General features: G+C 38.8%; 1 protein-coding gene across 2 annotated transcripts in view; it reads right to left on the reverse strand.

Moving 5' to 3' along the window:
• SEMA3E (semaphorin 3E) overlaps positions 1–21,520 on the reverse strand; it is a 201,463-nt gene that overhangs the window by 48,461 nt on the left and 131,482 nt on the right. For both annotated transcript variants that reach the window (XM_042466429.1, XM_042466428.1), the window contains exon 5: positions 836–929. In XM_042466429.1, coding sequence (XP_042322363.1) covers positions 836–929 — 94 coding nt within the window. The remainder of the gene's footprint in view (positions 1–835; positions 930–21,520) is intronic.

A 21,520-nucleotide genomic window follows, 5' to 3' on the forward strand; every position in this document is an offset into this window, starting at 1 on the left:
GGCAATCCACTGAATGACCTTGGGTGAGTCACACACTCTCAGCACCAGAAAACACTGTGCTAGGGTTGCCTTAGGGCTGCCATAATTCAGAAATAACTTGAAGACACACAGCAATAGCAACAACAATATTATGATCCATAGGCAGAGAACCTGCTTTGCCATATATAACTATGATGACAGAACTCCACTGTAGTTGGTTCATGGTAAATTTTTCAAATTGCATTGCCTCTGTACCTTTAACTGGGCAAAAGAAAGTCAAACCTGAAGGGAAATGTGTAAAGAGGTCAGTCTTGCCTATTGATACAAGCCCATTTCAGATAGCCAGCAAGAATCGAAACAAATACAAAGTACTTTAGGAAATAATCAAAAGTTCCAGGCACAGTAGACACATACAGATTTTCTATGCATTCTGTCCTTTGCTCTTTTTTGTTCAAAGTTAGGATTGTATATAGGGAAACACAGGCTGCTGAGATCAGGGGCAGGCTGAGCAGGGCTGTGTTCATCTCTGTCCCTACTCAAAATGAACATCAACCCAAAACATACAAGAACCCAAGACTGTTATACATAGTCAGTTATTACTCTGTGTACAATGTACATTAAAAAAAAGCTTCCCCATCTTGTACAATTAGCTGTAAACTTATGAAGGCAGCAAAATTAAATATAGCTACCTCTGTGATGCATTTAGTCTGGTGACACAATGAGCGCTAAATGTAACACCAACGTAAGCAAAAACAGAATTGGCACATCAAAGGTTGCAAATGAGTACTGCAAACTCCATAAAGAATTGAAGAAGGAAAATCAAAAAGACTGTTTCTGTTATATGTCAAGTCATTACCAAATAAAGTGGAGATGAAGGAGGAACTGGGGTCAAATGGGCACCGGCCGCGTCCCCTCTCAAGTCTGTGAGCTTCTAGATGAAACAGATGATCCTTTAAAATAGAGGACAAAAAACATTATAAGGATGAGTTGTTCATAAAAACAAATTGCAACAAATTTAAATGAATTAAGGGGCTCGATAGACTGCTCCAAAAGGGCGAGCTGGTGGCACCTGTTTTTGCTCCCAAGGGACGCCACAGCAGCCAAACCATGCAGCGTCCTCCCGCATCAATGATGTGAGCGCGGCACCGTGACATGCAGATGCTGCACCATGCTTGCGTCATCATGGTGGCCTCTGTGTAGACGGGAGGCCACCATGATGGCGGCATCCATACGAGCTAGAGTTTGGGAGCGTGCAGCTGCTGTGTGTTCCTGAACCCTAGAATCGGCACCAGGATGGTGATTCCCACCCGTTTGTACTGGCCTTAGTCTTAGGCCTTACTCCTAGGGCCTTAGTCCTAGGCACGCAAAGGGATCTTGTACAGTATCACCTTTGAAACTAAGTGAAAGAAAGAAGTTAATAGCATTCGGGGCATAAGCTGAAGAAATACAGTGTGGATGCTATAAGATCTCTTTGCATACTGATTTTCCAGACTAACACAACTATGACTTGAATTCTAAATCTTAGGCATGATCCTGTCCCCCTGGCCAAATGTTCAAAAGTGCCAATGGGATGCCAAAGGCACAGATCTGGAGCTCAGATTCTACCTGGTCTTTTTCACTTGTATAGAAACAATGGAGTGAGGGTTCTTCTAGAGGGGTTTAAAAGCATGACTTCTTACCATATAGCCCCTTGGGTTTTGCTGGTTTTTGTCATCTATGCATCCACTTGTTTCTTTTGGGGCCCTTTTCATAGAAATTTCTTGGATTTGCACTAAGGTTCTTCAGGGTGTTTTTTTTTAAAAGAAAAAAACTGATCATAGTTTGCTAAGACGGTCCTATTGTTTGAAGAGTAATTTTTCTTCTCTTTTATTTGAAAAAAGTGTTATGGAGCTATAGTGCTAGAGGGCTATTTTACTGAAATATTATAATATCATAGCCTGGGAAAAGAAATGGAACAAGGAAGAAAAGAAGGATGGAGAAGGTAATGTGTTGTTTTAGCATTTCTTACAAATTAGAGTGAAAAGAAAATGTTGCAGCGAATGCCAGAAATTGTCAGAAAGTAGTTGAGGACAATGGAAATTTCATTTGGAGAGAGAGAGAGAAACTGACTCGAATTCAGTATCACACTTATGGATCCCTATGTAGTCCCAACTGTGGCACTATTGTCGCATTACTAACTGGTTCCATAAAACCTACTTTGCCAGACAACAGCTACACTGTAAGAAGGAGGTCCACTCTACTGGCTATTAGGACACAACTGGATTATATTTCCACCCTGTCCCATCACCAAGTGAGGTTGAAACAACCAGAATGAGGATCCTTGTTGCTTTTCCACATCACAGCCTCACTTGTTAGTGGGAGGCAAGTGGAAACATCATCCAATCAGGCCCTGTTCAGCAGCAAAATGGACCTTCTTCTTCTGGTGTGGTTAATGCCTGGTAAATTGGTTTATAGATTGCATGAACACAAATCAAAGCACCCCCAACAGATGGCCATCCAGCCTCTTTAAAAACCTCCAAAGAAGGAGACTCCACCACAATGAGGAAATGTATTCCACTGTCAAACAGCTCCTACTGTCAGGAAGTTCTTCCTAATAATTAGGTGGAATTTTTTATCCTGTTGTTTGAATCTATTGTTCTAGGTCTTTGTCTCTGGAGCAGCAGAAAACAAGCTTCCTTCATCCTAGGACCTCAAGTTGGTAGTTATGACAGCCAGATTGATTACTGGGATATCCAGGAGTGATCATATTACACCAATATTAAAATCACTTCACTGACTGCCAATTAGTTCCTGGGCAAGGTACAAAGTTTTAGTTATTACCTTTAAAGCATTACTTAGTTTGGGTCTAGGTTACCTACAGGATCGCTGCCTTCCATATAATCTACCCATTACACCTAGATCCTCCAACAGACATTTATTCCAGTCAGCCAGGATAAGATTGGCAACTGTTAGCCAGAGGACCTTTTCTTCAGCTGCCTCTAGACTATGGAATGACCTGCCAGAAGACAGCTGAATATGCTGTCTGAATTTAGAAGACCATTAACGACCAGTCTCTTCTGGCAGGCTTATCCAGATTGATTTTTAAATTGTGAATTTTAAATGATGAATTTTAAATGTGGATTGTTTTAATATGTGTACATCTTATTTGGCTTCAAACAGACAGCCCAAAAAGGCTGCCCATGTGGGGCCCGTTTGCACTGAGTCCATGGCAGCCTCAATTTGGATTTTTCTGCTCCTTTTTGGGGGCAGTTTTGAGCTGGCTCTTTGGAAAAGAGCTGCGCCTGGGGAAGCTTCTGGCTGCATTCGAGGCATGCATCATGTGCACACTCCTTCCTCAACAGGGCCTGATGGTGGCCCTTTAGGGCTGTCTGTTTGATTCCTATGTCCTTTTAACTTGATGTGGGGTTTAAATGATGTGTTTTTAACTGATGTTGTTTGTCTGTTAATTGTTGTTCCCCACATCAATCCACAGGGAGAGGTGAGTAAGAAGCACCACCACCAACAACAATAATTGTTTTAGAGAGATCTTGTAGCACCTTTGAGACTAACTGAAAGAAAGATGTTAGCAACATGAACTTTTGTAGACTTCAGCATCTGAGAAAGTAGAATGAAGTCTACAAACGCTCATGCTGCCAACTTCTTTCTTTCAATTAGTCTTAAAGATGCTACAAGCTCTTTACATACTGATTCTATAGACTAACATGGCTATATATTTGAATAATAGTTTTAGGCCATAATCATTTTTGGTAGAGAGAAAACAAACTTAACAGTTTGAATCCTGGCCTATAATGTGATAGAATAAAGCAGAACATTTATTTTCAAGTTGTGGGACATGTTTGTCAGGCATCTGATAAGACAAATGCTGCATAATTCAAGTATAGGTGCAATGGAAGAGGGGCAAGAATATAGCCCTAATATTCCCCTCTAGTTTCAGAAGTAGATTCAATGAGCTGATGTCAAGTAGCAAATTTAGTTATATTATCAGAGACTTTATAAGGCAGAACAGTCTTTTTTAAAGAGAAACAATTTCCAGGTTTCTGGCACAACATGACCCTTGGGGTAAAATCAAAAGCTATCTTCAAATCCATGAAGGAAGCATGCAGTTTTCCCATCAGAGAGGCTCTAAATATTTTTCTTCCAATTTACAGTGGTGCATGGCTGAATGATTTTTGCTAGTCTATTTGTGAATCAGAGAGAAAACCCTCTAAACCGAAGGTTTGCTCGCCCTGCAGCTTAGCTCTTCAAGACATATGTCTGTCTTTGTCCATCATTCCTTCTATATCAGTCAAATAGCATCTCCTCAAAGGTGACATTCTTTCCTATAAAGAATTAACCTCTGTATATGGGGGGAAAGTGTGTATGATGAAGACTTCAAAGATTACATGAACCACATCTTCTATACAGGCACTACTGTAACAAAACTATTCGTGCTCAGTTATGAGGATATCGTTATTCTATGTTGTGCATTTTCCCTTGTCATATACATTTCTTTGCACGCAAAAATTTTATCCTGAGAAGCAGACTCTGGGGACCTTTCACACTACAAAATTATAACATTATGATTCCACTTTAACTACCATGACATCATCCTATGGAATCCTGGGGTTTGTAACTTGCGGAGGCACTAGAGCTCCAAGGCAGCAAATTCTAAATGGCCATTCTTAAACTGCAAATCCCAAGAATCTATAGGATTGGACCATGACAGTTGAAGTGGAATCAAAGTGATATAAATGTGTAACATTAAAGAACCTTCATTAAATAAGGACACAAAGTTCATATTTGCTAACCAAGTGAGAAAGAAATGTTCATTGTTATACATTTTGGGCAAGTAATTTGTGAATATCCTCTCCTCTTCTTTCTCCCCCCTTCTCCTTTACAATTTTACATGATCTTTGGGTAATTGTAAAATGTATGCAAAAAAGAGATGGAGCTATACAGACAGGTGGCTAAATGCCGTCCCTGTATGCCCCGGATTGGTCCTTCAGCAGCCACATGCTGCAGCACTGATCCATGCCCCCAAAGAAGCTGCTCTGAGCAGCTTCCTGGAAGAGGCATCATTGGTGTGCTCACGTGCCATGATGACGGCCCTTCTGGCCAGCGCTGTTTGGTCACAGAGCACCACAGACACCATCATGGTGTGCATCGAATGGACGGGTGCACGCCATGATGGCAGCTGAATGGCAAAACTAGGGCTGGGGATGTGTGGACACTCAGCCCTAGTTAGCAATAGCAAGTACATTTATATACCGCTTATCAGTGCACTTAAGCATTCCCTAAGCAGTTTACAAAGTGTAAGCTAATTGCCCTCAACAATCTGGATACTTATTTTAGTTACCTCGGAAGGATGCAAGCCTGAATCGAGCTTGAGCCCTTTTGCTGGTATTGAACTCGCAACGTTATGGTTTCTGAGTGAGTGGTTGCAGTACAGGCATTTAACCACTGTTCCACCCGGGCTCCTGTACTGCCAGTTTATACTGCCCCTAAGTCCCTGCCTTGAAACAGACAATAAAGAAGGGTAGGAAAAAAGAGAAATAAGCACCTGGGAATGAATATGTGTAAATAGAGTCATAAATACTTGGAGTTTGTTTGAATGCGGGAAGATTATGCCAAAGACTAAATGGAAGAGAAAGCTTTCAAAAAACATTTTGAAGGGAGAAAAAAACTCCTGACATTTGGCAGATGTTTTAGGATGCAGTTGTAGGGATAAAGGGCAGCAAAGTGAGAAAGGGCAAAGGTATTTAAAAGAACAATAACATTTTTACTCCAAGCAAACCTTTACACTAATGCCAGGTAATTGTGCCAAATGATACTGTGCATAATCAGAATCATACTTCCTGGCTTTTTCTTTAACTTGCAGTCACCCAGCTCTGAGAAAACCAAAATGATAATAGTTGCATATGATTTCCAGTAGCTATTTCATGGACTATGGGCCTTAACTGGGTTTTTGTTTGATTTTTGGCACAACTCCATGTGGAAGCATGGTTTATATAAATGATTGCTTCTTGACCAGTAAATTATTATTAGCTGTTCAGGTTGTACTCTCTTAACAGTAAAGGCTTTGATCATTCAGGACAGAAAGATTGGGAAAGAAATCTCATGCTGGAGAGAAAAGTGATGATAATATATAACATTCTCTTTCTCTTTATGATCGTATGAAATTTTAAACCAGTACTCCTTACTGACACTGAGACAATTTAAAGCTAAATTAAAGTAAAATAGGTAGTTGGAAATGAAAAAATGAATTATATAGGGTGAGACTGGGAACATTATACTTTTGTACATTTATATTCAACATCAGGTTTAGACAAAACATTCAATGCAACACTCACTGAATCCCACATTTTTTCTGTGGAGGTTCCTACTTTTATTTCAGGGTGTTGAAGCCTGAAGGGTGTGAGTGTATGTATGTGACTGAGGGAGAAAGAGAAAGTGCCTGAAAATTGTGTAAAGGAGAACCTGTTTCTAATGTGTCTACAGAATAAATCAAGATAGAATTTTCTGCTGAGCCTCTCTTGGCTTTGGGGCCAGGCTCAGACTTCTAGTTCAAACTAAGACCCATGCAAATAAGTCAAAAGACTGGAAGAAATTGGTGTATGTTAGATAAACAAAAAAACCCACTGTGGGTAAAAAAACAATCAAAAGATCTGGCAATAGCAACCTAAACCTAAGGGTGTGTGTGGGGGGGGGGGGGGGGGACAGACTGGCACAAATGTGGGGCCTGAAGCCACCCCAGCCCAAAATGCCTCTGGACCATAGCAATTGCATGCCATGGTCCCAAGGGCACCTTCCGCCATGAACCCAAATTGGAGCGGGGGGAAAACCCGCTTTTAAAATCAGGTTTCCATGGCCTGGACACAGCTTCGGCATGTTGTCTGCCCTTATTGGCACAACCCCAAGCTGTGCAGAAGCTGACTTTTTTGGCCTGTCTGTTTGGGTCTTGACTCTATTCTATGCATACCAACAGATTATCCTTGAAAACTTCATTGGCTGTATCCACACTGCAGAAATAATCCGATTTGACACCACTTCAACTGCCATGGTTCATCGCTATGGAATCCTAGGAACTGTAGTTTATTGTGGTACCAGAGCAAAATGTGCAGTGTGGATGCAGCCATAGCCAGAATGAAGCCAGATTCTGCATTTTGTAGGAGTTAAGGATCAGGTATATCCCTAGTTATTCTGTTTTAAAACAGGATTACAAAGATTTAAACTACCTGTTCCAAAAGTCAGTTCTAGTCACATAAACTTTATAATATACTTCAATAATTTCCAAGTGTCCTATACCTGCCTGCTCAGATCAGCATCTGATACCTTGTTCCATGTAACCTTCTTCATAAAATAATTAAAAAATTCTCTCTATGTGTTTCTCTGCACAGAGTAGAGATTTCATGTTATTATATCCCTGCTATGGAAATCACACTTTGAGAAGTTATCATTTTCAAAACTGTTTTACACATAATTTCAGTGATTTATTCAGCACCGGGTAGGATTTTTCTGCATGCTGGAGTACAGCACTTTTTCCTCTGCTATTTTTAAAATGCTACTGGTTTCAAGTGTCTCAAGGGCATTTTTATTCTTTACCTAAAATATACATTAATTTAATTAATTAACAGAAAAGCAGCTAAAAGAATAAAAAGATCCCTTTCCCTTGCATATTCCATATATTGTTTATGTGTGTGAATTTGACAAGGTTTCACTACATTCATATTCAAAACTAAAAACTTGGTTGATTAAACCATTTCCATGTATGGAACTATTTTTATTGATATTAAGTTTTACTCTTTTCAAATCAAATTCATTCCATTTATACCATAAAGAGTTCTATCGTATAGGCAAAGTTTGCACTGTCTTTTGTTATCTATGTTTGCACAGCTGTATTTTCTGATTAAATAATGTGGTTTAAACTTTTCAAGCATCCTTTCAAGTTAAGGTGGACCACAATTTATATTTCACTGGAATCCAGAGATGTTTTCTCAGCAGATTTTACCCACTTTGACAGAAAGCAAAGCATATTCTTCATAAATGTTTGCAGATACACATATTCACTGGGGAAATGGTCTGTGAAATTTCAACATTTACTGTTTTTTTCCCCCCTGTAGTTTTTTCTTCACAGCTTTTCAGGGCAGGATGCTCTGAAGTTCCTAGAACTGGAGTTTTTAAACACAGATTGAGTGACTGATGTCTGTGTGCAAAGTTCCATGTGATACCAATCTCTAAATAAAACTTTTATCTCTTAATATCAACTGTAATTTTAGCCATTCTTTTGCTATTTGTGAAAATGTCATTTGTGAGAATGTGAGGGGGAAAATATGTGGTGCATGATCTTACATAGTGTTTCAGTGCTATTAGTCATGTCTCAGTTTCTTTCCAATTGTTAGGTTGGAAGTCTTGTGAGAACACAGAGAGGAGGAACAAGAGATTATTCCCTCTCAATATACCTTGGTTGAAAAAGCAAAAGCAGCCAAATTTGATTTATGGTGTCTATGACTAAAGAAACCTAAGAAGTCTTAAATGAGTATGAACACTGCCATTATGTTTTCATGCTCTGCTTGTTCCTTGAAGGTGCGGCTATTCTGTTACTAAGCAATTTGGCAGGCATAAATGAAATCATATCATGATAGAAACCAAAAATTGTGAATCACAGAGCCCAGGCCTAATTCAATGATGGTTCTTCCTGTGACCAATTCACTCACTGCAATATGTTGCTGCATTCAAGACTTCCAAGTGAATTAATTCTGACTGTTGCTGATTTCAATGAAGGAGGCAAAGGAGATGCTCAGCATGTTGTTAAACCCTTAACTATAGTATTCTCCTTACAATAACTGCACTCCTACAATATAACTCTACATCCCTTTATGAAGAGCTGGAACATTCGGCTTCATGAGGTCACAGGTCTGCTTTTGGATTAAAACAAAACAGTAAATTTTATGCTGATTTACTGCCATGTTCTGTGGTTTTTCAGGTTAAAAAATATTATGTATAAGTCAGAGATCAACTAAGACACCAATCTGCAATAAAGCTTCTGCAGAATATACTTAAGATCATCTCTGCAAATGGGAGCAAAGTGGCAAACGTAATTTTCCCCAATATAATATAGAATATATTCAAGAAAAGAATTCAAGAATATGTTTTAGGTAATCTACAGTAAACAGAACATCTATGAGATCAAGATGGAGGATCCGCCCCCCAACAGGATATTTTCCATCATTTATATTTCTTCATTTTGTTCTTTGGATCTTACCCATATTTCATTTCACACCCATGTTCTTTACATTACAAACCTGATGAAATAAGTAACATTTGCATTTCATCCTAAATAGGCCTGAAAAAGAAACTTCTTGGATCTTCATTTCTCTGCAAATACACACATTTTACTCCTCCTGAAAATGGCAATGGAACAAATTTTTACCTTGCTCTTGAAACCTGTACACTTTGAAGTTTGCACTGCATTTCAGGGAAGACAAATGTGCACAAAACTACATGTACATTTGAAAAATGCCTTTCTTTAAAAACAAATATATTTGAAAAATGGTCACAAATATATATGGGTCAATGAGAAAAATACATATAAAATGTAGAATGCATTACACACAGAGGTCCAAGATCCTGAACGTGACATGTAGTTATGATGACAAAGCTTGGTCATGATACCTACTTCTGATGATGCTATCCCTGCCTCCAAAACATACCTCTTAAGCCAGACACAGCCCAAACTGAAAGCTTTCTGAGGTGCTGTATGTTGAAGTACTGGAAAACTACTGATTTCAGAGCTGTCCCAGTTGCAGTATGTATTGAGACAGGCAGCTAGGGAGACCCCTTGGTGTCCTCCATGGCTGCTTGTCTCAGTGTGCCCCATGACCAGGTCAGCAGTGCAGTCATTGTTTCCCAGTGCCTCAATTGCAGTGCCTTGGAAACCCTCTGGGATTTGGGGCTATACAGTCATTGACAATCATTAATCTGAATGCTAGAAGTTACAGAAATGTAAATCCATTTTACAATCTCAAAAATATTGAGCAAGATGCTGCACAGGTATCTGTGGAAGAAGAAAAATAACCTGATGTTTTATTATGTTAAAGATTTTGTATCTTTAAAACTAGTCACCAGACTGGTCACTGGAAAATCTAGAGACTGCCACATAACACCAATTTTAAAATATCTTCATTGGCTGCCTATTAGTTTCCAGGCACAACCTTTAAAGCCCTTCATGGATTGGGTCCAGATTCCTTGCGGGAGCGCCTTCCTCCATACAATCCACCCCACACGCTCAGGTCCTCTGGGAAAAACCTACTGCTGCCAAAGAAGATCAAGCTCACTCCAGTTACCAGGAGGGCCTTTTCATCTGCTGCTCCTACGTAAATTGCCTGTCGACTGTCCTAGAAGTCTTGCTCAAATATGTCTGTTTTAACTGATTTTAATATGCATTTTATAATTGGGTTTTTTAGTTCTAAATAGGGGAATAAGGGGATTGTGTAAATTTTAAGTATGTATCTATTTTGTATTTTATGGTGCATTTTTGTGTTGTAACCCACCTCATTCTTTTTGGGAGATATGGGATAATAATAATAATAATAATAATAATAATAATAATAATAATAATTTTGGGCAAGGTGCTCTTCCCTCTACTTAGACTAGACTTAAAACTATTCTGTTTTAGTGTTCTTTGTTTCCAGTATTTTTGTGTGCTGCTATGGCTTAGTTTTAATTGCTATATTTCAACTCCTGTCTTGAATAAGCTATTTTTCTATGCCATGTTGTGACTGCTATTTTTATTATTACGGGTAATTTTAAGCTTCTTTGAGGGCCCTGGAGAACAAAGATGCGGGATTCAAATAATCATAGAGGCAAATAAATAAAGAGTGTAGAAAGGTGTTATCTTCAAATGTGCTTTTTGTGCTTATGTAAGCTTTTTTTCCTGTATGCACCTCTTCCCTGCTAAATTGAGACAACAATGTTGCTTCTATTAAATCTAAACCCAATTTAACAAAAACAAATACTGAACAATAAGTGAAGCTCCCAATAACTGGGAGATTTATCTCTGATTTGTTATGCATTATTCTTCTGGTCAGTTCACAGAAAATTAAAATATGTATTATTCATGACACTATTTGAAATAGATTGACATATCTTAAATATTCTAAGGATGTTTTAAATCACTTCCATGTCAGTGCAAGTGAAAAGCATGTCTCATTTCATGGTTGCTTCTATTTTGCTTAGAGTGATAGAAGTGGTTATATTTATGTCCATTCTATGATATGCAAGTAAACACTCTCAGTAGACTGCACTCTTTGCAGGATTGAGGCCCTGACTCAGTAGGCACTGCTCTTTACACTTGCACTTTACTCTTGCACTGGGTATAGAGAGCAAAAGCTTGTCCTTCTACTGGACAGAGATAATGATCTGTTATCTGAATCGACCATTCTGCTTTTATCACCTGCATGGCTGTGCATTGTACCATTTTAACAGCTACCGTCCTGTCGGTCTAAAGGACAGGACACTCAGCCAGTCACTCTCTGGCATACAATTTTTGGTCAAAGTATTGGAATGTATGGTGGCTTGAACTGCAGGGATTTCTGGATGAAACGGATTATCTAGATCCATTTCAATCTGGTTACAGGCCTGGTTATGGAACAAAGAAAGCCTTGGCTGCCTTGGTGGATGACCTATGCAGGGACCTGGACAGGGCTATTGTGTCCCTGTTAGTTCTGCTGGATCTCTCAGTGGCTTTTGAAGCCATCGACTATGGCATCTTTCTGGGCTACCCCTCTGGGATGGGACTTGGAGGTACTGTTTTACAGTGATTCCATTCCTTCCTGGATGTGAAAACCCAGAAGATGGTGCTAGCAGACTCCTGCTCAATCCCATGACCATTGGTCTGTGGGGTCCATCACAGTTCCATTTTGTCCCCTATGCTATTCACTATATACATGAAACCATTGGGAGATGTCATCCAGAGTTTTGGGGTGTAGTGCCATCAATCTAAAGAGGCTGCCCTAGTCCTAAACCAGTGTCTCTCACCAGTAATAGACTGGATGAGGGCAAACAAATTAAAACTTAATCCAGAAAGACAGAAGTGCTCCTGGTCAGTCGGAAGGCAGATCAGGGAACAAGGATACAGACTGTGTTAGGCGGGGTTACACTCCCCCTGTATATGCAGGTTTGCAATCTGGAGGTACTCCTAGACCCAGCTTTGAACCTGGAGGCCCAGGTCTCCCCAGTGACCAGGATGGCTTTTGCATATTTAAAACTTGTGCACCAACTACACCCAGGGAGGTCAGAAAGGCTTTTAAAGCAGAAGGCTTTTAAAGATTGGGCCAGATGTTGTATTCTTTTAAAGTATCTAAACACTTTGATCTTTTAAATATTTTATTATTTTGTATACAATCTGTTTTAATATTGTAATAACTTAATTAAATGTAACACTTTTCTATGTTTTTAATTTTACTGTTTTTAATCTTTTAAACTGCTCTGAGTCCCAGTTTTGAGGAAAGGTGGGATGATGATAATAATAATAATAATAATAATAATAATAATAATAATACACCCTCATTGTCTCCAGAGTAGTGCAACCCCAATTGTAAGATGCTGGATGCATTTCATCCAACTCATATGGAATGGAGCTGCTGGAAAACACAGGTTCTGTATGAAGTACCATTTTTGCAGGACAGATCATTGATAGCACTCATGCTGAAGTGTATGAATCATCTCCATGTTCAAAAGCAACTTTTGAACATTAAGCAGCTCTGCTGACCATAATCCTGTATCTTCACTCGAGCAGTCAATCCTCAGTGGCTATGGCTTGGATCTCAAAGTAAGTCAATTTGAGAATCATGGAAGGAAAATTTCTTTTCTCTTACATCCCTTTTGAGATCCCACCCCACTCCCTGTTCTCTCTGAACAAACTTCTATGGAGAATCAGTCCACTGGAACAATAAAGGATGGAGTGGAATCTGCTAGAGCAAGATAGAATTGCCCCAATTGGAGCAGAGTTTCCTTCCCCTCTCCCAGTAGGGTCTTACTGAACAAAGGAGCACTGGAACTGGAACTTCTGGATCACCACATACTGGTGTTTGCTTGAACATTTGGAGGCTAAATGGATGGTGCAGACACAGAAATGCACATAGGCTCAACTCTTAGATATTTTTATGCATCCAACAGTGTCACAGACCATTTTGTGTTGAATGTAAACATCTGAAGAGAGCTTTGTAACTGTAGCAGAATGCAGTTAGAGCTCCTGATAAGGTGTTCATGCATGGGAAATCTATTCCTATTCATGGGACATCTGTACCAATTTTCAATCAGGTGTGTAGTGAGAATGTAAGACTAAACCACTGATACAAATCCATTCTTCTTCATTATCATGTTCAGGAGCAAGAAAGCAGAGTATGGGGAAGGGATTTGCCTTATCCACAAGAGATATTCTGTAATTCTTTGAATTTGTGGAATGGTTTTTGTACACAGTACATAAACTATGCAAAGTGCACACATTATACAAGCTGTGTAGCTAAACTATGATAGCTGCTGCCTTACTACATTGACTTCTAAAGATCAGATTATTGTTTGGGTCTTTTTAATCCATCAGCTAGTGCTTCTGTGCTTACTCCATACATGTGTACTTTGCTTTATGGAACCAAAGTTTTATGTATTAAAATTTTAAATGGATTATGGAAACCATCATGGGGAGAAAAGCAGATAGTGTATAATTATTATGATGAAAATAAGTACTCTCACAGAAGTTGACTAACTCTTGACAGGATAACTTGTATTGAGAAAACCCATCTCAATGAAAACAAGTAATTTAGTGAGATTTCTTCACATTACCTTTTAGCAGATTCTTGTTTTTAATAAGTCAGTGCTTGGAAGAGATGAATATTGGTATTGGCTTTCTTAAGGATGGGAGATATATACTGGTTTGTTTATTTGTTGGTTTACTCTGTTTATATATTTCAGTTAACCAAACAGTGATTCTAGCCAGATTAAAAAAAACTCCTTGGTAAAATATGCAGCCCCAGTAAATCTACAGAACCATTCTCACCCTAAAAATGGCAGATAAAAGCTCACAGATCTATCATATCTGAGATACTTGGAACATAAAGGAAAATGGTATAAATCTAGTTGTTAGTCCCAACCACAGCACACCCACTGAATCAGTAAGAACTTGATAAGTCATCACTTGTGTAAGTTCTGTTGACTCAATCTGTGATATGTTTACTTTACTTGAGGCTAACAATTACATTTAGGCCAGTAATACTGGCCCTAGGTCAACCTCCCTGAGGAGTACATTCCATAACTAACATGCCATGGCTGAAAAACTCTGCTCCTTAGTTAATCCCTGGAACAAGAACAATCCACTGGAAAGATAACAAACTCCCAGAAAGGTACCAATAGACTAATGTAACATATAGGTAGGTTGGTATAGGAAAAGCCATTCATGTATCTATGTCTTGAGGCACTTCGGATTTTATCCAGTAGGATTTTACCCTGGGTTAGTCAACAAACAAATGTGTGGGGTGTTTTTTGGTATAAAAATCATGCATTTTTGCAAAAGGACACTAGTTTGGTACACAAACCCTACATTTTTCTGGTGACAGTGATTTCTGCAGTTTGACAATATAATGCAGAGCAAAGCAGCATAAAACAATAATGATGCTAAATAACAGTTACTTTTATGACTAGAACTCATGCATTCAAGATAGAAGGTGAGCTATAGCAAATTTCCTAATTTTGTTAATATTTGAGATGTAATCATAATTTTACATGGATTACTAAATGAAAACCAAGAGAACAAAAAGATGGCACACCTAGGGGTTGACCTTTTTGAGGCACGAAAAAGGAAAGCTGAAGAGGCTCTTCATAATAATGATTAATTAATCTGAAGTACTTCAGGATTCATTCTCAAATATTATTAAATACGGATTCCTCAGTATTTTGCTCTCGTTGCCTAGCACTTTGCAGCATAACTAGATCATGAAGCTCAGTGGGAATCATCACAAGGTAGAAGGTTATTTGTGAAACAGGGCAAACAGTATGGAACTTGTGATACAAAAGCCAAGAGGATACAAAACCAAGCTACTATTTATTTATTCACTTTTTCATAGCATTGATTAATCAATCACCGGGGGAATGTGAAGTATCACTGGAGCATATGAAAAGGTAAAGCTAATTTTAATTTTTTTAAAAAGGAAGAACAGAATTTCAATTAATTTAAAAGCTAATTAGCAAAAAAAAAGTTTCATGTTAATGAAAATTTGCAAACTCACTAAAAATGTATATGACAGGCAATGAGTGTTAACTATAAAATTATTGATGAGAAAAGAAAGGCAAGTATCACATTTATAATTTTCCATATTAAAATACAGAGAAGGAATAAATATAGAAATATGACTTTAGTCTGCAAAAACAATGAAGGACACAGACATTAAAAAAATCAATAGCAAGATAGAATCATAGTGCTGGAAGAGACCTCAAGGGCCATCCAGTCCAACCCCCTGCCATGCAGGAAACATAATCAAAGAACCTCTGATAGGTGGCCATCCAGCCTCTGTTTAAACACCTCCAAAGAAGGAGTCTCCACCATTCTCCAAGGGAATGTGTTACACTGTCAAACAGCTCTTACTTTCAGGAAGTTCCTCCTACCGTTTAGGTGAAATATCTTTTCCTTTAGCTTGCATTCATTGTTCTGTGTCTTATTCTCTGGAGCAGCAGAAAACAAGCTTGGCCCATCTTCAATATGACATCCCTTCAAATATTTAAACAGGGCTATTGTATCAACCTTCTCCAGGTTAAACATACCCATCTCCCTATGTGTCTACTCACATGACATGGATTCCAGGCCCTTCCAGGCCTAGGTCCTTAATATTGTTGTTGTTGGTCCTGATAATTAATATAGTAGTGCCATCAATTTGCATGGCCCTTTACAAGTTCTTTCTGTATGCCTGCAGAAAGCTCTTTAGGTGCAGATCTGTGATTTTAGCAAAAGATAAGCCCTGGAATAAGACATTCTATAGAGCAGGTTGGAAATGGCCTTGGATCCACTGACTAGTAAGCTACTTCTATCTAAAGTTTAAAGTGGTCTACCAAGAAGCCCTGGTGGTGCAGTGGTTAAATGCCGATACTGCACCCAATCACTCACAATCAGAAAGTTATGAGTTTGAAACCATCCAGGGGCTCCATGGTCAACTCAGCCTGTCATCCTTCTGAGGTCTCTAAAATGAGTACCCAGCTTGTGGAGGGAATTAGTTTTCATATTGTAAACCGCTTAGGGAGTGCTTAACTTCACTGATAGGCACTTGTACTTGCTATTATTATCTTCCTAAGAGACCACAATATTATGTCCCTTGACTAGAGCAGTCTCTCTTTTTTCTATGTGCCTACAAGTAACCTGTTGACTTAAGGTGGCCCCATGAATTCACAGAATTTTCTTAGGCAAGGAATATTCAAGAGGTTATTTTACCAGTTCCTTTCTCTAAAGTAAAGCAGTCTGACACATGATTAATTCTTTCCCCAAGAAAATGAATGAGACAATGGTCAGTGATCACCACTCTACCTCTTTCTTGGGTTAGTATAAGTTGGCAGGGCTCGGGTAACAGTAAATTGTTTCTCACGTCACTTTTCCCCCATACTCCACCTGCTCTAACAAATCCCTTAATCCACACCCATTCTCCAACTGTGAATGTTCCTATCATTTTTGCATGTGAAAACTTTGCATGCTCGGATTTTGAAGGAACTGAGCTGCTTCCTTATATCTCATGTGTATTATGTTCAAAGCAATGACCACTATGTCTCAAGCAAGATTGAACCAAGTGTGAGGAACAGAATAGAAATGGCAGGTGCTCCTCATGGATCATGCCCTCCTATTCTTTGTATTGGAACAGAAAGCAGGTTTGATTGATTCCAGTGAGACTGTTTTTGAGTAAATATATTTAGGGTCAAGCTGAAACATTTCATCTGCATTTCATTAATCACTGTTGAACTGCCTCTGTGTAAAAATTCTGAAGCACATCCTATGAATTGAGCCTAAATGTGTTTGTTTCTTCTTTCTTCAGGTACCCGACAACTTTGTGCAAAACTTGAGAATTATATCTCATTAAATGTGACTGTCAAGTTGCAGTCAAGATGAAAATGCTTAATTGGGGTGCCGGATTGAACTTTACATAGAGGTAGCTTACTAGCCTGTGGTTCCAAGGCCATTTCCAACCCGCTCTGCAGAATGTCTTATTTCAGGATTTATTTTTGTAGGTAGGTATTGCTAGTGATGCAACTGGGTAAACAAAACCTACCTATTGAAACTCCCTCTTCTGCACAAACATTAAAGCCCACAATGTAGCTGCACACAAGAACCCTCTTCTGTTTTTTCCCTCCACTGGCAACTTTGACTTGATGAAGCAAATCTCATCACACTATGGGCCCGAACTGACAGGCCAAAATAAAGCTGCTTCAGGACACTTTGGAGGTATGCTGTTTAAATGACACATGCATCTTAAGATGCCAGAAGCAGCATCAAAGCTGTGCTCCAGTCCTTAGGACTGGAGCATGGCTTTGACATGGCTCCCAGCTTCTTAGGACACATGCATCATTTAAACAGCATATCTCCAAAGTGGCCCAAAGCAGCTTTATTTTGGCCTGTCTGTTCGGGCCCTTAGTGAGACGTCTGTGCATACAATGAGTTTCAAATCAACAACCACTTGTGATTTTGAATAGAGGCAAAAACCCTACGGAGTTACTCTTAGTTTAAAGACCTCAGTCAAGGTGAGATTGACAAAAGTTCACTTGTAGTAATTTTTCACATTCTCTTTTGCCTGTGCATATGGTCATAGTGGCTTGTCATACACATAACCCACTCACATGTATTCAGTTCAGTTTTGAGCTGTGATAGTACAAATATTTATTTTTTGTTATTCAAAGCTATCTTTTTTGACATATCATTTTGCAATCCAAACAAATGCGGTCCTGTGCAATTATTTCTTCTGGATACATTTCCTAATGACCTCATCCCTGCAGCCCAACTTGCCGGGCCTTAGAGAGGGAGAACATCTGGTTTCACTGATCAAACAGAAGTCAGCTCCCCATGAGATAAAAAGTGTAACAAATTCTTACCAGAGACAAGGTACATGTGGGTCTGACTATGTCATTGTCTGCTCAAGAAACCAACTAGCCAGAAAGCCACCAATTAGCCCTTCTGATTGTTTATCAAGCAAACCCCACTATATAATCAAATAGGCAATGCTAAATATTACTGAAATAGTCTGCTTGCTGCATTCCTATCCTTAATTTATACTTTATGTGAACCCATTTAATGAATTATGAACAACTGTGAAATTAGGGGACAATTTCATGCATTTAAATTGGTGCCATAGGAAAACTAGCATAATAATTCCCAAACTGCTAATGTCTCATGAGAAGTAAATAAGCGTATAAATAAATAACACAAGGCAACAGCATCTCCTGCAAATCCACAGTCTGTCTGAATAATCCCAAACTCTATCTGGGGGCTTCCTTTCAAACTTTTCTGGGGCTTGAATCAGTGAACTGGATGCGATTCCTCATTCTGTCCAAGAGGGTGGAAGAACTATCTGCTTTCTACACAAATTGTTGTTCTGGAAATGCTTCCTTTTAATCAGCACATTCTCTTGTCCTGTATTCTTTACATGTAAGAAACCTGCCAAACATGAACAACCTGATAATTAGAAACAAGCATGTCCTGGCCAATGATTTATGTAGAAAGCAGGTAATTCTGCCACATCTCTTGGACATAATAAAGAACAAATGAGCGGTAAAGAAAAGTTTGCAGCCACATTGTGGGGTTTATTTTGTATTTATCCACACATTTTGAAGGTTGCAGCAATGATTTAAACCTCACAGTTCTGTCCAGGTAGCATTAGACAGGTGTGAAGGTATGACACGATTCCATGCATTTAAACTGGTGCTATAGTAAGCTGGCATGCAGAACTTTACAGAGCTAATTCCATCTTCGATAATGGGCAAAATCTCCATAAGGTCATGGTAATTAAAAGGTCTCTGGTAGAGAGCTAATACAAGAAGATTCCAGTTTCACTCCCTGGCACCTCCAGTTAAAAGAATCAGATAGCACAGTAAGGTGGTGAAAAAACTAAATATGCCCCCCAAGATAGCTACTATCTCTCTCAGAACTAATGTTAGGCTAGAATGACAAATAGCATAACTCTGTATAAGTCAGTTTCCTTTGGCTCTGATCCACATTAAAAATATCACATGGAGATCCTCCCCAAACTACACCTGTAAAGAATGAAACTGTGGCAGCCTACAAGAATCCTTGTTGTTGTTATGTACCTTCAAGTCAACTCCAACATATGGCAACACTGTCTTCCAATCTTCTTGGCAAGATTTATTCAGGGGTTTGCTATTGAAAGAATGTGACTTGCCCAAGGTCATCCAACTGGTTTCTATGGCTGAGCAGGGAGGTTCAAACTGTGGTATCCAAGGACCTTAAGTCACATATTAAAACCACCACAAGGCTAAATCCTTTCATCTGTACTTGCAAGTTTTAATCACTTTAGATAAGGAAAATCAGGAAACATGTATTTCTCTAGTTTTTTTTAAATTCAAGTAGCATAATAATAAAAGGAATGGATGAAATGAAACTTCAGAATGAATACTGCAACTGTTTAGACATGACAGTGGATGTTGGTGTTGTGTCCTTTGGTTGTAAAAGCAGAAGCATATATACTTATAAGTCAATACTATAACTTCTTTTCCTATTGATGGTCTCAAAGTCAAACAATTGAAATTGAAATTTTGAAATTTGAAATCTAGTGAACACCATACCAATTGATATGGCTTTTGGCTTCTTATCGTGCAAGTGCACAAATGGCTAATGCATCTACTTGGCTTATTCCGTTTAGAGGTATACACATAGATGTCATGTTTCAGTCTGCACACTGTGCACAAGTTGGAGAATTAATTAATTAATTGAGTTTCTATTACTACTCCTCACTAGAGGCTGAGATGAAATTATGGATTAGAGTATGTCTGATCTGGACCAATTTTGTATGTGTTCTGTCTTGACAAGCCTGCTACACTCACTTTCTATATAAATGTGTATTTTAAATAATCAGTATGAAAATTCATGAGTAAAACTATATTTAAATATATATTTGTGAATGCTCTTTCTTAGAATGAAGCATTTATAAATATATTTTATCTAAATGTATGCACTTTTGTCCTACTATCTGCATTTTTAATTTGTTTTGTTATGATGCGAAGAGCAGTCCTTCTTCAAACTGAGGCATTCTGCCTTTTACTGGAGATGTTTGATTCAGTCATGGTGACAAATATCTTGGTTATGTACTGTTTGGATTATGTAATGTGCTGTACATAGGGCTGCTACTGAAGAAAGTCAAGGAAGAAAATGCAAAAGCAGGTTTACAACTGATACTGGAATCCAGGAGTCAACAAACTCTTTGGAACTGCAGTACTAGGGGCTCAACTAGTTTGTGCATTTGTGTGTGAGAGAGAGAAAGAGAGGGGGCCCCTGCATTTTGTAGCAATCTGCTACCCTAGGCAATTGTCTCACTGAGCATAATGGGTGGGGTGGAGTGGGGTAATAGTAGCCTTGCTATTTACAGCTTAAGATAATGGATGTTCCCCATGCTGGGGAAATTGTCATACTGACAGAATGTAGAGAAGCATAGACAGATGAATCCATACCTTTCCTTGTTATCAACGTATTTCTTTGCCTCATACAAAATCTCTTTCCTTAAAGGAATGGTACCTGACTTTTGGGAGCCAGTGTGATGTAGTGGTTTGAATGTTCAACTATGACTCTGGAGACTAGGGTCTGATTCCCCACTCAGCCATGAAACCTACTGGGTGGCCTTGGGCATGTCACACTGTCTCAGCCTCAGGGAAAGCAAATGGTAAACCTCCTCTGAACAAATTTTGCCAATAAAACCCCATGGTAGGTTCACCTTAGGGTCGCCATATGTCACAAATGACTTGAAGGCACTCAACACACACACACACACATGCACATGCACAACCTGATATTCTCCACAGAAGTTTGTTCAGGAAGTATTACTAAGAATCGTCCTTGGAAAGGTCAAGTCCAGCAATTCTAAAGGAACAGCTGCATCAATATTCCTGTTAATCCAGAGATTTTCTTGCTTTCAACATCTCTTAATCAAATCCACCATCCTGGATGCAGCTCACAAGGAGTCATGCACATGTTGCCTGAAACCAAAAGGGGTACGCCTGACAGATCCATGCATTTAACCAACAATTTCGATTGTTTTACGGGTGTTTTATCCTACACAGTATTCTACACAGCTTTTCATCCAAGTTTTTAGGCAGTTTTGAAATTCAGGAGAAATCTTGAAAAAACATTGTTTACATGCTGCTGTAATAAAATCAATGGAATGGCGACACTATGTACATTTCAAGTCAAAATGAGATTTTGCTTAGCCATTGAAAAAGGAAGGCATATGTAAAAGATAATCTGAATCAGCAGCTTGATTAATACATACTTTAATTTTTGGAAAGATAAATGTTGATATCACATTTTGCATGA

The sequence above is a fragment of the Sceloporus undulatus genome, chromosome 5 (assembly GCF_019175285.1).
Source record: "Sceloporus undulatus isolate JIND9_A2432 ecotype Alabama chromosome 5, SceUnd_v1.1, whole genome shotgun sequence".
Taxonomy (NCBI): domain Eukaryota; kingdom Metazoa; phylum Chordata; class Lepidosauria; order Squamata; family Phrynosomatidae; genus Sceloporus; species Sceloporus undulatus.